Source organism: Triturus cristatus, chromosome 2_2 (genome assembly GCF_964204655.1).
Source record: "Triturus cristatus chromosome 2_2, aTriCri1.1, whole genome shotgun sequence".
NCBI classification, from domain to species: domain Eukaryota; kingdom Metazoa; phylum Chordata; class Amphibia; order Caudata; family Salamandridae; genus Triturus; species Triturus cristatus.
Window position 1 is genome coordinate 65,290,126 of NC_140582.1, and position 16,216 is coordinate 65,306,341.

A 16,216-nucleotide genomic window follows, 5' to 3' on the forward strand; every position below is an offset into this window, starting at 1 on the left:
TATTCAAACCACACTATATACAACTATATATCATTATTTACAGTAATCAAAATGACACTCAGATTTTCTATTTACTTTGCATTATCTATTTTTCTTTTCTAAACTATATGAATGTTCAAACACTATCAAATCTGAATTATCACACAATCTATAATTTATAATAACATCCCATTTAAGGAGCATGAGTTGAGTGGATACAGTGAGACAAAAGTGCATTATAAGATAAATGCAAATACAGAATCTCATACGAACCTAGGAAATCTACAGCATAACGTGCTAATATTTGAAAAGCTAACCCTTTGGCCGGAGGGGAAAGCAATCCGCACAAGGTATGAGGAGCAAAGTTTAAGGTGCCAGCTAAAGGATCTCAATAAGGAACAGCTCGCATGAACACCTTGTCAGAGTAATCTCCTCTCCTAAAACATGAATTCTAGCACTAATGATTATACTCTGTTAGAATTTCCTGCTTAGCATGGGGTGTCAAGTCACACCACTTCTGTCACTCCTTTCTCTCAAGTTCATTGTTTTAGTTCCATGTTGTCGTCCTAGTCCTTCAGCAGAGGAAATCAAACTTTTCTTCTTCCCCGACAGGCGCACATCCAAACACAGGTTGAAACATTTCTAGCAGTTATCCACAAGCTAATACTTTGCTTCAGGCATTGGTAAGCTCAGCTGATATTTGAAACGCGTAGTAGCCATTCGACAATATAGACAATGGTCCTCTATAAGGAATAGAACACAATTTTCTGCATTTCTACATTTTAAAGCAAAATTAACCCTAAGTCAGCTTGAAGCTTTATTTCCAAAGTGTGCAGTTTTTCTCTAGGAGAAACAAACTAGATCGGTTATGGGTTCAAAATAAAAGCTGTTTTTAGAATTTATTGGTCTTCATTAATCAATAAACGCAATTCATTTTGAACTATTGTCATTAATATTCAGTTAAACATTAAATCAAACATTTGTTTTCTTTTCACATGTGCTCTTGGAAAATCTCATTGTGCCCTTTATATTAACTGTCCATACAAGAATCATTTATGACCTACTTAAACTCTTTGTCATTTTCCCACGTCTAAATTATCTAGTAACTCAATCTGTTAATTTTAAAACTTAATGATTTTCACATAATGGGAAGTTTAATCCCAGCAGGTCTTATTTACGGAAAACCCTGCTCCATCAGAACACTGGAGTCAGGCTATGGATAAAAACCTTGAATGTGGTTCTCTGGACAAGTCCTCTCCAATGCAATAGAGAATAGTAGTGCCTAGGTGTAGGGACCTCAGAGGAGGAAGATACATAAATGAATCCTACATCACCCAGGAAGCCACTGGCAGACATGGGGTTAATTTAAGACCCTGTGGCAGATTGCGCGAACGTCTGCTGTAAACCATAATAACTGCTGGGATCAAAGTTAAAGCTGAATGGAGGTGGAATAGGTAAGTGACGAGCTGGCATATTAGGAAAGAAATGAATGGGTAGTTGGGGGATGAAGCTGCAGCAGAGGAATTGAGTTTCTTTGCCCCTAGTGCCAGAAAGCTAAACTGCGTCCTTTAGTCTCTTGTGATGGCATGGGTGAGATCATCCGTACACCTGAAGTGTATTTTTAGGGAGCGGATAACTAAATATCATGCGTAGATGGGCTCGGGGATAATACTTTCAAAATGAGTTCTAGGGTGTGATAGTTTCTTCCCCTTCTAAAACATTCAGATAAACGAATGAGATGTTCTACTCTGTAAGACCCTTGCAGACGTCCCGATACACTCATTTTAATTGAGGTAGCTCCTGGTTTGCTCACAGGTTAGTGCGTTAAGATGCAATTTGTCTGATTGTCTTGCATTGTTAACAGTAATACTTTACGGTATGGGCACAAGCGGGCTGACCGTGAAGGCAAAGCCGAGTGAGTTGCTCCATTGCTTTGACAAGTGGTTGTGTTGGGGATTAGGAAATTGCGTGTCTTACCCTTTTCCTATATTCTGGTTTCCTCTTGCAGATGTGGATGAGTGCTCCATAGAACCTACTCCTTGTAATCAGCTGTGCAAAAACTCCATCGGGTCTTTCAATTGTGACTGCTTAGATGGCTTTCAGCTCCATCGGGGCACAGTGTGTAAAGTTTCAGGTACGTAGAATCCAGCGCACCATTATGTAGCAGAATACCCACTAGTAGCCTCCAATCCTGGGTGACATTTCTGAGATTAAGCACCAAAATCATGTCCAACGACCACTGTAATGCGGACACACATTTCCCATACCAGAAGTGTGAGCAGACTGATTGGATAAAAACATTGAGATCAAGAGATCTGTGAAATCAGAGCGCATAAACCTGGTATTGATTATTTTAATTTCAAATTCTTTTGGGATAGCGTTGCATTTTCTAAACATTCACAGGTTTAGAACCCTTAGTAAATCTGGGAATGATCCAAAATCCATGGGTGGGTGTGTGGGAGAGTCCACACTCCGCCAATAGAACGTCTTCCCAGCGCAGAATAATGGAAGGCAGTGATTAAACTCTGCCTTGCGTTACTCTGGATTTATCAAGCCACACCGGACCATGCAAGGTGGCTTGGCATGGCTTGGTTAATCTGACATAAGCCCTTGCATCACCTTACGGGATGCAACGTCCGCGTACAGCCTTAGGAAATCTAGGTATCCGCATTTTTAATGTGGCAATCAAAAGGACACTCGAGCTCAGCTGATAACCTTGCATTACCTCTCAACAAGAACTTTGTCACTATGAAACTTCAAGTGACTCCATAAATTAAAACCTGTACAGGCTCCCAAGCAGCCTTTAGATTTGCGGATTACCAGTTGCACACATTTTAACTTCAGGTAGCAGGAACCCTGGTGAGTTTGGTTTTTCTTAAGCTCTCACTCCTTCAGCTTCACAGAGGCTCCTCCAGTCTTCTCTTTTAGTCAGAGGCATCTTATGGTCAGCATCAACTTTTCAGGGAGATGCATTCTTTAAATTAAAATGCAGCGACTGTTTTTGCGAAATTAAAAAGGCATGGTGACATTGTTCCCCATAGATACAGCCCACTACGGTCTGTGTGATAAAGTTGCAACGGCAGAGTTTCAGGTCATTTGCACATAATGATCACTGGGGCACAATCTTCCCCCCCCCCCCCCCCCCCCCTCCGTGTCTCACATTCTGCACAGACTCTTATTGTGTCAGACAACTTCCTACAGAGTATCTCCTATATGGAGTGTAGTCCCATTGCGCAACAGGGGTAAGGACTTGAAGGTTGTCTTCTATTGCTATGCAACCAAGGACATGGGGCGTTATGTTCATTTTTGGTGAGGGGTCTGTGAAGCATGGGGATTTATGTGGTATTTGTTCAGCGCAAACCTAGAAAAGTCTGCAAGGCACTGTACAGGATCATTGGCATGCATACTGGCAACGCATGATAAGAGATAGCTGGGCTCTGGGTAGGTTTCTTTAAAGATGTGCATCTTGAATGTTTGCCTAAACTAGAGCAGAGTTTAGGGAAAGTCCTAATGGATACAGGGATGATAAGTTGTCCATGATCGTGTGCGTAGATGGAAAAGTTAGCCACTTGTTTTTTCTTTTATACACTTTAGTCATCAGTCTGATGGTGTCCTGGCTGTGGGTAGGCTTGGAGATTGTGAGCTTCTCAGGATAAGTATGGTTGGTACTTGGCAATGGCTTTGTAAATGATGCAGCTGATTTTGAAGATGATGCCAGCAGTAATGGAATCTAATGGCGTTCCAACAGAATGGAGGTGATGTGATCATATTTCCGCAGGCCCCAGATGAGATGTGCAACAGTAGGATGTCCATACTGTGTTAAAAAGGATTATACACACATTTTAGTCATGCACAAGCTATGGGCCCTTTTAGTACCCCAAAAACTTGCCCAAGTGGCTAAAAATCTTCTTTGCGAAAAGTGGCAACCCTAGTTTGAACACAAGTGTATGACAAAGTGTTAGTGCATACAAGTAATTTGGAAAGCTTGCCACACATTTGCACTGAGCCTATAAAATGTATGTACTCTGGGCCTTGTACTGAACGGGATACACAGGCCATATGTAAAGCAGAGGGAACTGTAGATGCCTATAGGCATGTTTTTGTACATAAATTCTATTTCACTGCAAGAAAGGTGTGTCACTTATCAGTAATGTATTGAATTTACTAGGAATATGGGAAGATAAGTCGACATTGTACTATTCCATTCTCTGTTGCAGTTAGTACTTTGAGAGTAGTATGAAGTGACTATGAAGAGGGACAAACTGTTATCTATTCAATTATGTACAGTTTGCACACCTAGCACATTTTATTATGAAATTATTCTCAGTCTGTAGTTCACCGCCTCAACCAGCAACACTTCTACAACTAAACCGCAAAGTAGATTGGCTAATACCAATATGGATGCAATGCGTGATGCAGTTATAATGAAGTTCAAGTTCGGAGACCCCCATCCCAACCCTACCATATGGCAATTAGCACATCAAACTGATGTACAAATGTTGTTCATTTTTCAGGCTTACAGGAACTGTAATTTAGAAGAATGAGCCTAAAAAGCCATCAGGAGCCCAAAATCGGAAGAGGAAAGCGGGAAGTGAAGCACAAACAAAGCTGCAAAAGCCTTGAATTTTTTACCACTTGGTCCATCTAAAAAAAATAAGAGTGGTCCTTGTTTGAGTGTCGGTACTCTATGAATTTAGAATAGTCTTTTACTTTAACTGAAAAAAGTTGAAGACAACATGGATGCTGTGCTAAATGACCAAAATGCTAGTGTCCTGTCTGCTGAGCACACCTGTCAGTGTCAGGATTCTGCACATTTTGAATTAGTCATCTTTGGCTTCAGTTGAAACAAATTGAAGACAACTCTGCTGCTGCTCCAAATAGTCAAACTAGTAAGTACATTGTCAGATGAGCACAATATCTTGTCATCCTCCATATGACACAACTGATCCTGCACTCTGACCACGCAAATTGAATTCTATGTTTGTGGTTAATATTGTAACTTCTGGAACACCTGAAATTAAAGATATAACCTTGCCTTTTGTACAAGAATAAAAACTTCAGACTGTGCATATTGTTTTTAATACAATCTTTTTCCATCTGTAAAGTCTCAAACTTCTCTCGAAAGTAAACGTTTTTGTGATTGGAGACAGTGTTCGTTTGAAGGAGCATGAGAAATCGCAGGATCATTTGATCTCCTATTGTGTTGGATGGAAACGGAGGCAATACTTCGCTTTAATAAAGGTGTGGATGTCACATCAGCAAAGGATAAACCAAGAAACTATTCATTGGAGAGGTGTTCTAGAAAGGTTTGTCAATTTTATTTTTATCGGAGCATAACTTGGCCTTCAGGGGATCTTCCAAGCCATTTACGCCAAATAATGGAAATTTGTTGGGAGTGGTACAACTTCTTGGCAAGTTTTATTTTGTGACCCAAGAACATTTGAGACATGTTTGTGCTAAGGAGAATACCGATCATTATCTTGGAAAAAACGTACAGAATGAAATAATCTTAGCAAACCAGGTGCTAAAGGATATTCTACTTCGAGCAAAGACAGCGCAACATTTTTCTGTTACATTAGACTGCACAACTGACATAAGCCATTCTGAAAAGCTGTCACTGACCATAAGATGTTTTTGTTATCACAAAAAGGCATCTGTTAAGGAGCATTTTATTGGTTTTAAAGTGGTGAAGGACTCAACAGGTAAAAGACTAACAAATATTAGGAGTGCTGAAAGCCTTGACACCGTAGATCCTGTAAATTCAAGTCGTGCTCTATGATAACGGTGCCAACATGAAAGGTCAAAATAAAGGTGTCCAGGACACAATACTCAATGAATTAAAGAGCATTTTTACATCCATGTGGATGTCATTCACTGAATTTTGTGATATTGGATGCAGCTGCAGCATCTATAGAAGTTGTTTCACTTTTTTGGAGTACTGCAAAGATCTTACTCTGTTTTCTGCTTCAAATCAGCGCTGATAGATTTTACTAAATGTACCTACCCTAACTCTGAAGCCATAGAGTGTACCTCATTGGGAAAGCCGCATCAAAAGCATGAAGGCGTTGTGCACCCAAATTTATGATGCTTTAACAGAATTACATGATTCAAATGCAGTAGATGCAGGTGTCTGACACAAAGCATAGTGTCTATCTGAGCGACTTATGACTTTAAATTTCTGATAGCCCTTTCTGTATGGTATGACATTTGATATCAAATCAATATTGTCAGCAAACTAATTCAGGGCGGAAAAGTAGACGTTACAACAGCAACCGCTTTAATAGAGGGCACTAAACTTTATCCTCATACACAGAATGGATATGAAGAAGGAAATACAAATGCAAAATTGTGAGCCACATCTCTTGAAGCAGACACTACCTTCAAAGATACATGCAGACGTAAAAAAAGAGGATGTTTGATTATGAAAGTTTCGATGCAATGAACAAAAGCCCAGAGGAAACATTTAAGCAAATTATTTCTCACCGCGGTTGATGCAGCTTTATCTTTGAAGGAACATTTCCTGCAACTATGTGATCATACCAAGTTGTGGGGAGATTTGTATAATTTGAAATCTCTACCTGAAGGTCTTTCTGCTCGTTGCAGGGATTTACATGTAGCCCTTAAAGATGGCGAGTCTTCTGATATTAATGCATCAGACTTAACTGAAGATTTAAAACACTTTCAATTCAGTTTTCCTGATGGTAACAATACTCCTCATGAAGCATTGCAGTTTCTTCAAGACCTGAGTATTCAATATATCTTTCCTAATATTTGGGTCGCTTTGTCCATATTTTTAACTCTTCCAGTGACAGTAGCTAGTGGAGAGAGAAGTTTTTCTAAGTTAAAGTTAATTAAAACCTATTTAAGATCCACAATGACAGATGAAAGGATATCATCTTTGGCAATCCTATCCATTGCAAATATTGCACAACAGCTGGACTTATCTACATCAATCTTGGCATTTAAAAAATTGCAAGCCCATTAAGTTAAACTTAATTTGCAAATTGTATTTTACAAAATGAACAGTTAGAAAATGTTAATCACAAACAAGATGTGTATCTTGTTTTAGGCTATAAAATAAGTTTTATTTGACTGGTGGTGTCGTAATATCTGTCCCCAATCTAATCCTTATTTTATTTACAAGATATTGGAGCATACATTTTATATACTCTAAAATGTATCCTGTATATATTTAATATGCAGGTGAGAAACCATACAACTCAGCACAAAAAATATTTGTGGGGGGCGCCAACAGATTGCTGCACAGGGCGCCACAACCTCTAAAGCCAGCCCTGTTGAGATCTCACAGGGAGGTCTAGTGCGTGTTTTTTTTTTCTCATAAGTGCTAGCCAACTTAATGTTGGCAAGCCGCTCGAGTGAAAAGTCTGCTCCGTGTCACTTCGGAGTTTTCCAGAACTCCGCATGGAGTGGGCAGAATGCCAGTAGAGCGGAATTGTTCACCAACCCCTAACTGTGATGGAATTACCTTGTACACCGCTTTAGAATCACTTGAATTATTTAGTTTGAACTGAATTCTATAGCCCATTGTATTTTGGATTTACAGGATCATATTGGTTTTCATGGTGCTAATTTTTACTTTAAATGGACATGGGCACAGACAATGGTCGACTTCTAACCTTTCCTTTAATGGGGGTGTGGCCTGCTGAACTGTGAAATGGCCGCTCTGAGAGCTCCGCCGGCCGATTATTTATCCTAAAGTAATCCTGCTCTTTGGAGAGCTACCATCATGCTGCACATTCACCCACGGAAAGCAGACAACGCAAGGTGCCTGTCGATGTGTCCCACATCCCTGTGCTTCGTTCCGGAGCAGAGCTGTGTGATTTGCTGGAATTGGGCCGGCCGCGCTCGTCCTGTTGCGCGGGCAGTCTGACCTTGAAATCGAGCCCGCGGCAGTCCACGAGGTGGAGGTCACGGCCAGGGTGGCTGCGGAGCGTCTCCTACATCGGAGCCCCTGGAAGTGTGCCTCTACCCTGCCGCGGACCCTACTGCAAAGCTGTGCTGATGGGCCCGAAGATCTCGGTCCGCCCTGCCCAGGCCCTGACGGTGAGACGCGGTGTGAAGTGGTGATACGGTGATAGGGGAGGTGGTGGCGCCATCCCAAAGATTCATTGTGTGAGGGACCTGCCTGCGGTTCTTTGGCGCACATCGGGCCAGAGCTAGGGCCCCATCCGTCCAGGGGTGTGACAGCTGCCACTGCCCTGAGTGGATTTATACCTGGGGAATAGACTGAGGCCGGACGCGCGCCTCATGTGCCATTTTGTACCCATGGGCCTGGTCCTCTGCAGCGGCACTATTTATATGGAGGGCCTACTGGTGAACTGACTTATTGGACTGCCAAGTGTGTATGGGTTACGCTGGCGAGACACACCGTGGACCTTGCTTTGGCGCTGCTGCGACCTGGATAAATTGGTGATCCCATAGGGAGCGGTGCCTCACTGCATTGTATGTCAGACCCCGCAGACACATCCATTGTCTGAAGTGCAGGAGGGCCCCTTGGCTATCCCTGTGGGCTGTGGCTGTGAGCTGTCCTCTGTGGACTCGCAGATCACAAGTGGGCGAGTAGCGGCAGTGGAGCAGCCATGTGTGCCATTCGCATGGCGGGTGGCTGGGAACCCTGCTGGGGAAGGACGGAGATGTCTGCCCAGGACATGGGGAAGCCGGACGCAAAGCAGCTGAAGTTTACATTTGACAAGAGGAAGACCACAGTAATTACGAATCCGACCCAGAGGCTGGTGCGGAGAGACCTGCGGAGCCGCAGACGAAGGACCGAGGGGCAAACCTATGCACTCTGATGCTTTAGATGCAGTCTAGTTTGCGGAACATCCATACCAAGCAGGAGGCGCTCACTACCCAACTAGATGCTGTCAAAACCCAAGTGGGGACTCAGACCAGACTTTATGTACTTGAAAACAAAGTTTCTGATTTTCATGAGTTCCAAGTGGAAACGAAACAACTTCTACAGATGGACAAAGTGTTGGGTTTAATCCGCGCCAAAAACGAGGATTTGGAGGCGAGGTCTTGCAGCAATAACCTGCGATCACGGGCATACCAGAGACCATGGCGATTGCCAAGATGGAGACCTATGTGGCTGACCTGTTCCGGGAGCTCTTTGACACTCATCGATCTGTGGTCAAGAGGGCGCACCGTGCCTGGGGCCCTAAACCACTGGTCGGAGCCCCGCCCCATTCTGGCTCGGATTCTCAACTGCCAAGACCATGACCTGATTCTGCATCTGGCACGAGAGAAAGGCAAGATCACGCACAAGGGTAATCAAATCTCCTTTTAACCGGACTTTACACCTGCGGTGCAGATGGCAAGGCGTGAATTACTGCCTGCTAAATGACTCCTGCTGCAGGCCCAGATCCCCTACTTGTTGCTATACCCGGCCAAACTTAAGATCGCTCATGAAGGATCTGCACACTTTTTCACGGATACCAAATCCGCCTTCAAATTTGCAAAACACATTGGCAGTCTAAACCTGGCTCCAGGGTGGCAGATTCGGCTGATGCCCGGCCAGTGACAATGATTGATGGCTCTCCAGCTGTGTTATATCCTGTATTCTGGTTGTCCTGCTTTGAGATTGAGGTTGGAGGGCTTGTGTGGCATACTCTCCTTGCTGGACCTTGATCGTTATGCCTCAGGTTGTTTCCCCCCTTTTCTTTTTATGGTTCAACTCCTGTGCCGTGGTGGAGAGGTCCAATATGGTGGGGGCCTGCGGGTGGGGCTTGGTAAGCTATAGGACATACTGGGGGGTGTTGGGACACATTAGGTCGGACTGTGATGTGCGAACTGCCTAAGTTCCTACCATGCTGTAATATGTGGACGTTTTGTTTGAACATTCTCATGCAACTGGTTTAGTTCTCTGCAGTTTCTCGGCCACCCTGTCTTGACAGGAGTACGCTGGCAGTCCTGCGCCCCTATGGGAGGATTCCCTTTTGCCGATTGTTTCTTCAAGTTGTTGAGGGTGGGTTCTCTACAACCTAATTGGGGGGGGTTGGGGTGGGCGGGGTTTGTTTTTAACCAGTAGGACACTATGCCGCTTGATTGTTTGCACCTGGATTACGAAGATTGTGATGCTCTGCCCTTACCTCACTGTATTCTTGCAATGTACACAGTCAGTCACCACGCCACCAGTTTGAATTTTTTAACATGGAATATTCGGGGCTTGAATGACAGTAGAAAGTCCAGGCTTGTGCATGCCTACTTGCTGAGGCACAATGTAGACTTGTGTGTGCTACAAAACACATCTCAATGTCGTACTCTCCCCCAGGCTGAAGCATAGTAGGTGTGGCCAAGTGTACTCTTCCATATACTCTAACTACTCTCGAGGGGTTGCTGTGCTGATACAGCAGGGCTTGGATTAGAGGGAAGGGGAACTGCACACTGACCCGGAGGGTAGGTTCATTGTCCTCCTGGGCACTCTGGGAGGGACCCCAGTCGTGATAGTTGCATTGTATGTCCCTAATGTGGACTTCCTAGCATATATCAAGACATTTGGGCTAGAGTTAAAGCGTCTGCCACTATTATCTGGGGTGGGGACTGTAATGAAATTGTAGACTATGACCTGGACAGGAGGGGGACTTCCCGGACATTACACCCTTATGCTAGTGCAGCATTGAACGCCATAATCTCAGATGTAAACCTGGTTGACATTTGGCGATGTAGACACCCTGCGATTCGGGAGGGTACCTGTATCTCCGAGCATCATGGCGCATGGTCAAGGTTGGACTTCTGGTTGGTGTCGCGCAAGATTGCCACCTGGACCAAGGAGGTATCCCATCTCCCCAGATCCCTCTCGGATCACCCCCCCATGCCTTCTGCAATTAGTACGTTCCGAGTCCCCCACCCCTATTCTCATGGCGGTTACCACCACATGCACTTTTGGATGAGGCCTTTAAAAAAGAAATTAGAGCAGACATCACTGACTATTTAACCCTTAATTCTGGTTCGGTGGCCATGGAGGCCTCCCTTTGGTAAGCGTTCAAGGTGGTTATTAGGGGTAAATGTATTGCTTGCCAAGCCGGGGTGTTAAAGGCCATTCGGGTCTCGCTTGCTTCCCGAGAAACTCAAATCAGGGGACTTGAAACACAATATTACTCCTCCAACAATCCCAGAACGTTGGCTCTTTTAAAAGACCGATTGCTCGACTTTGAGGAGGAAGCACAGCGAGAGGTCCAGTTCTTAGGGAAGTACGGCGAGGAGATACGGGGAAGGTGATAGACCGTGGAGAACTCTAGTGGCCATGATCTTTGCCCCACGATCCACCGCTTACATCCCTGAATTGATTAGCCCACATCGAACTGTCAGAGGACAAGCAGGTAGACTACACTAATTCTCATCCTACTCCAGTCTATACACCGCTACTCAAGAGACCTGTCAGGAGGACCTGCAGTCCTTCCTTGACTCACTTGAACTGCTTTGATTCAGTCAAAGGCAGAGATTATTTAGATATCCCGTTCACAGTAGAGGACGTTTCTCAGGTAATCAAAAGTATGCCCCTGGACAAGGTCCTGGGTCTGATGGTATAACCACCACCTTATATAAAACCTATGTGGAGGAACTGGTGCCGCACCTGATAGCGCTATATGTGGAAGCCCAGACCTCTGTTATTTTACCGCCAACCATGCGCGAAGCAATAATAACCTTACTGAAACCCGGGAAGCCTGAAACTGAATTACTCGTACAGACCGCTGTCATTAATAAATGTGGATGTCAAAATCTTGGCCAAGCTGATTGCTCATAGGTTACAGCCCTTACTTCCCCTGATCGCTTGTCCTGATCAATCTGGATTCATTCCCGGGCGTTCCACCTCCCACAACCTCAGGACTGTTTTCTCAGTCTTACACTATCTTCATCCAGACGTGCAGGTGGCTGCTGTTTTACTTGCCACTACAAAAGCTTTTGACACTCTTGAATGGCCGTATCTGTTCGCCATTCTGGGACGCATGGGGTTCAGCCGCTGTTTATAAATGTAATCCGTCTGCTATATACACGGCCTGCAGCTCTGATCAGAGTGAATGGCCTCATGTTGGCGCCTTTCCCCACTTTGCGAGGCAGGGGTGCCCTCTGTACCCCCTCCTGCTTTTTGCGATCACGATGGAACCGCTGGCGGCGCGCATCAATCACACAGCCAGGGTGATTGGGTTTGGCACCAGAAGCCTCTTTATATCACACTATGCCGATGTCACGCAGTACGTGATTGACCCTGCTTCGAACCTGGACCCCCTCCTATGGGAATTTTAGATTTGGCGGCCTATCTGGAGTCCCCATCAACTGGGCTAAGTCATTTATCTTTTGATTCACGGATACCACCGCCCTAGTTGTTTCAGAGTTTCCTTTAAAATGGGAGGGATGACACAGTAAAGTATCTGGGCACATGCTCCCGCTGTCCCTGGCCGGGAAAATTGCATTCGCTAAAATGGTCGTACTGCCGAAATGTCTTTATTTGCAAATATCCCGATAGCTCTCCTTTTTTTTGGGGGGGGGATGGTTTAAGTCCCTCAGGTCCTTGCTGGTATGGGCAGGATTGGGTGTCTTGGGATTTGTTGACGCTTTCGCTGAGCCAGGGAGGCATGGGAGCCCCGGATATGCAACTGTGTGCCTGGTGTGCCCAGGCTCAGTTTCTCCACTTGTGTCTACCTGACTCCTTTTCAACCCCATGTGAACGTGGAGACTGATGCAGCAGCTCCTGTCCCTCTCCATGTGGCTCCCCATCAGCCTTACTGTCGTCCTAGAGACAGCATACACTGTGGAGACCCTGCGGTGGGCGTGGAATGAACTGCGGAAAAGAGCGGGTGCTTCCATATTATATGCCCCATCTATACCACTAGTGCACAACCCTATGCTACCCAATATAAGGGATGGAATCAGTAAGGCTGTGACACACAAGATGAACCTACGCACTTTCGAGGACGTATACCCTGGAGACTTGTTTCGACTGCCCCTGGCTGCAGAGGAGCGTCAAACAGTGCCCTTTGCTGAACTATTTCTCTATTATAAACTTTGGGGTGCTTGTCCATCCCTACACGAAACATTGGAGTCCCCCGCCACCCTTGCCGGCCTAAGAACCTGTTGAGCTCACCCTCGCCCCGCATACTCGTCACACGGCTCTATACACACATGCAGACCACTGCACCTTTGACCAGGCCGAGAGCACTTCAGGCGTGGAACGACGTACTCCTGGTCCCGCTCACTGAGGTCCAGTGGTTATATTGCTGTCGCCAGCTCACTGAGTTATCCCCCAATTACAAACTTTGCCTACTACACTTTAAGTTCCTCCATCGATTTTACAGGATGCCTTGAAGTCTGCACCATATGGGGCTGAGGGATGATGGCTGTTGGTGCTGTGCATTTGTCCCAGCAACAGTTCTCCATATGGCATGGGACTGTCCACGACTGACGCCATTTTAGTCCACCGTATTTACAATGATAAATCCGATCATTGGAACGCCTGCGGCTCCCGCTCCCTTGTTGGGCCTGTTGAGCTATGTAAAAGACACACCATTTAAGGTCTGCGAACTGCATGCATTGCTTCTCCTCTTTGCCAAACGCCAAGTTGCCGTACATTGGGCGAGGAAGAGGGTGCCTTCCATTAAGGAGTGTATCAGGGATGTTGCGTATGGTCATTCCCAACTCACCACCTTCTGGGAATGAATGCCTCTACCTCCAGACCCAGAGACCTTTGGGAATGTATCACTTCTGCCCAGGAGAGGCAGGGGGCGGACGAGAACACGTCTATCGATAAGGAGATTGTGGGGTAGATGGAGAGGGGCGGTGTTGCTGTGCTTTTCAGAAGATTTATCTGTTATGCATGATGCATGGGGTGTTGTCCTGGATTTTTGTCCATACCGTCATATGTTCTTCTCACAATTGGATTTGCTATGCTGTGTCCACTTACATATTTCTGTTTCTATCTGTGGGCCGTGTATGCACGGTCTAACATCTGAACTGTATTGGTGGTGCAGGCTTCTGATTATGTACGGATTGTCTACTGGCTTGTTGTTCACGGTTTCTTTTTGACATATCAAACTTTAAAAAAACCTTTCCTTTAAGAAATAGATTCTCCTTCGTTCATCATATTGCCGCCTTTGGAAGGTGCCAAAGGACAAGCTTCACATTATCTCCTCGTTACTTTGTTCAATATGTGCCTCATGAGGTCTCCATGCCTTAAACACTGTCCCTGTCATTCCTAAATAAATTGTGCCTCAAGTGTGCCTTTTAAATGACCACTTCCGCCTAGAATGTTCCTGCTACACCACGTCTGAGGCAGTAACACTGTTCTTTTCTGTTGTACTCTTTCTTCCTGCAATTGGTTTCTGCAGCTTCTCCCCCCTCTTTAAGCATACTTACTGCCCAACTGTTTGGCTTGTCTGCTTCATACTGGGGGTGTGCACCCATGCCTACCTGGTGATTTGTTGGTGGTTCCGAAGTCTGTTTGGCCTGCATTTACTTGCCTCCCTGCAGGATTCGAGATTTGGGCCGAGGTTGCTTACCTTGAAGGCGCTGTTCACCGGTCTGTCAATTAATGCAGATTCCTACAGCAATGCTGTAAATTTGGGCTGTGGTGTGCCTGTCTTGTGAGCCCCGATTTCTGGTGGTCAGATGAGCAACCACAACTTTTCTTTAACTTTTTTCGTGGGTTGTGGCCGTGTGGGCTTTGTCTCTCTCAATCCACCCCCTTCCCATGCTTGTTGCTGACCATGTGGCTTTTGTTCGGTATGTGACCTTTCAATCACTTTAGATGCATGTTTGGAGGTACAGATAGCCAAAGCCCCCACCACCTTGGAGTTTTTGGTCCTTTTTTTTTTTTAGTGGAGGGTTCCTACTGAACTTGATGCTGGTATTGGGTCTACTTTTGTTGGCGTTGATGGCTTCCTTTAAATGTCTGGTGAATGCCTCTTTCCCTACCAGGCCAAATCTCTCATTGCTGACTCGTATGGTGCTGAGATTTTGGGGAGCAGCAAGTGCCTTCAGAATATCGACGCCCAATTTCTGCTGTGCTTGTTACAACTTGGGGCAGGGACCCCGATGGCGGGACTCAGACCGGAGTTGGGCTTGCACAGCATTGAAGCTGTTGCAGCACTCGAGCAGCTCTTGTGTTGGCATACATTTTGTCCAAAACAAACCTATCTTATGCCAATTTGTGAATTTTAGGAAAGTAGCAATTCTCATACCATGGTTGAAACATATTGCAAATACCCTTGCCAACAGTTGTCCGGGATATTGGACTAACTCAGTCTATGGGGGCGTGAACCTTGTATAGATTAAAAGAAAAACATTGGATATGGTCAACAAATCAGCTTCACGGTAAACTGCTACTTGCATTGCAGGAAATCGAACCAGTGTCTGGTTTTGGTGTGTGTATGTATATATGTGTATATAGATGTGTATGTATATATACATGTGTATATATGTGTATATGTATATTTATATGTTCAATTATTTCTACCAATCTAGTGAGCACTCTTCAAAAAATGTATGCTGGTGTTTTCTTGTAAAGACCTTCACACAGAACTGGTCAGTCTAGCAGCAGTGACTGCTCTTGACCCTTATTCATTTTGTATTACTCTGTACCTTTTCTTTGACAGCAAGGAGGTTTCTTCGCCCCATTTTTTTTAAAGTATGAAATTGGGCACACTGCTGCCACTCTGAATTTGATTGTAGTTACATCTTCAACCCAGTGACTTCTTACATTTACGCAGCATGGAATGTGACAGGGCCCTGATCATTATTTTAATGTTTCGCTGTTTTTTGACTGTGCAGACCTAGAAGAACATGAATTTTAATAAGCCAGGAATTATTTTGCACACAGCACTTTAGTGTAAGCCATTGCTGTCCTGTTTGTATTTGGCTGCAGATTTTTTTTATTTTTAAACTAGTCATTTTACTGCCCTTGTGGAATTATTTACTGAGTGGGGAAAGAAAACAAGAGCCTTCTGGATGACCTAGTTTATTTGAACTTTCACTGGCTTTTACATTGTTGGGTAACTTATTTTTGCTCGTATTCACTTTTATTGTACTATTGTATCAGAATGTGGATTTTATCATTCGTATATTGCATGGCTTAGATCTATAAGCTGACTCAAACATGCTGTGCTCTTTAGCTCTCCGTTTGTCCTCTGAGTTGCTCTTGGGCTTCTCTCCTGTGCAGGCAGCTGGACTTGGGCCATTTTAGATCAGTCTTTGTAGCGGAGTGGCAGGCTTCTATAGCCCCATC

General features: G+C 44.8%; 1 protein-coding gene across 3 annotated transcripts in view; it reads left to right on the forward strand.

The window, feature by feature from the left end:
- Positions 1-16,216, forward strand: part of LOC146861849 (low-density lipoprotein receptor-related protein 2-like) — an 837,432-nt gene that overhangs the window by 201,988 nt on the left and 619,228 nt on the right. For 2 of the 3 annotated variants that reach the window (XM_085641010.1, XM_085641011.1), the window contains one exon: positions 1,988-2,113. The exons of the other annotated variant lie outside the window; for it this stretch is intronic. In XM_085641010.1, coding sequence (XP_085497136.1) covers positions 1,988-2,113 — 126 coding nt within the window. The remainder of the gene's footprint in view (positions 1-1,987; positions 2,114-16,216) is intronic. 3 annotated transcript variants of the gene reach the window in all.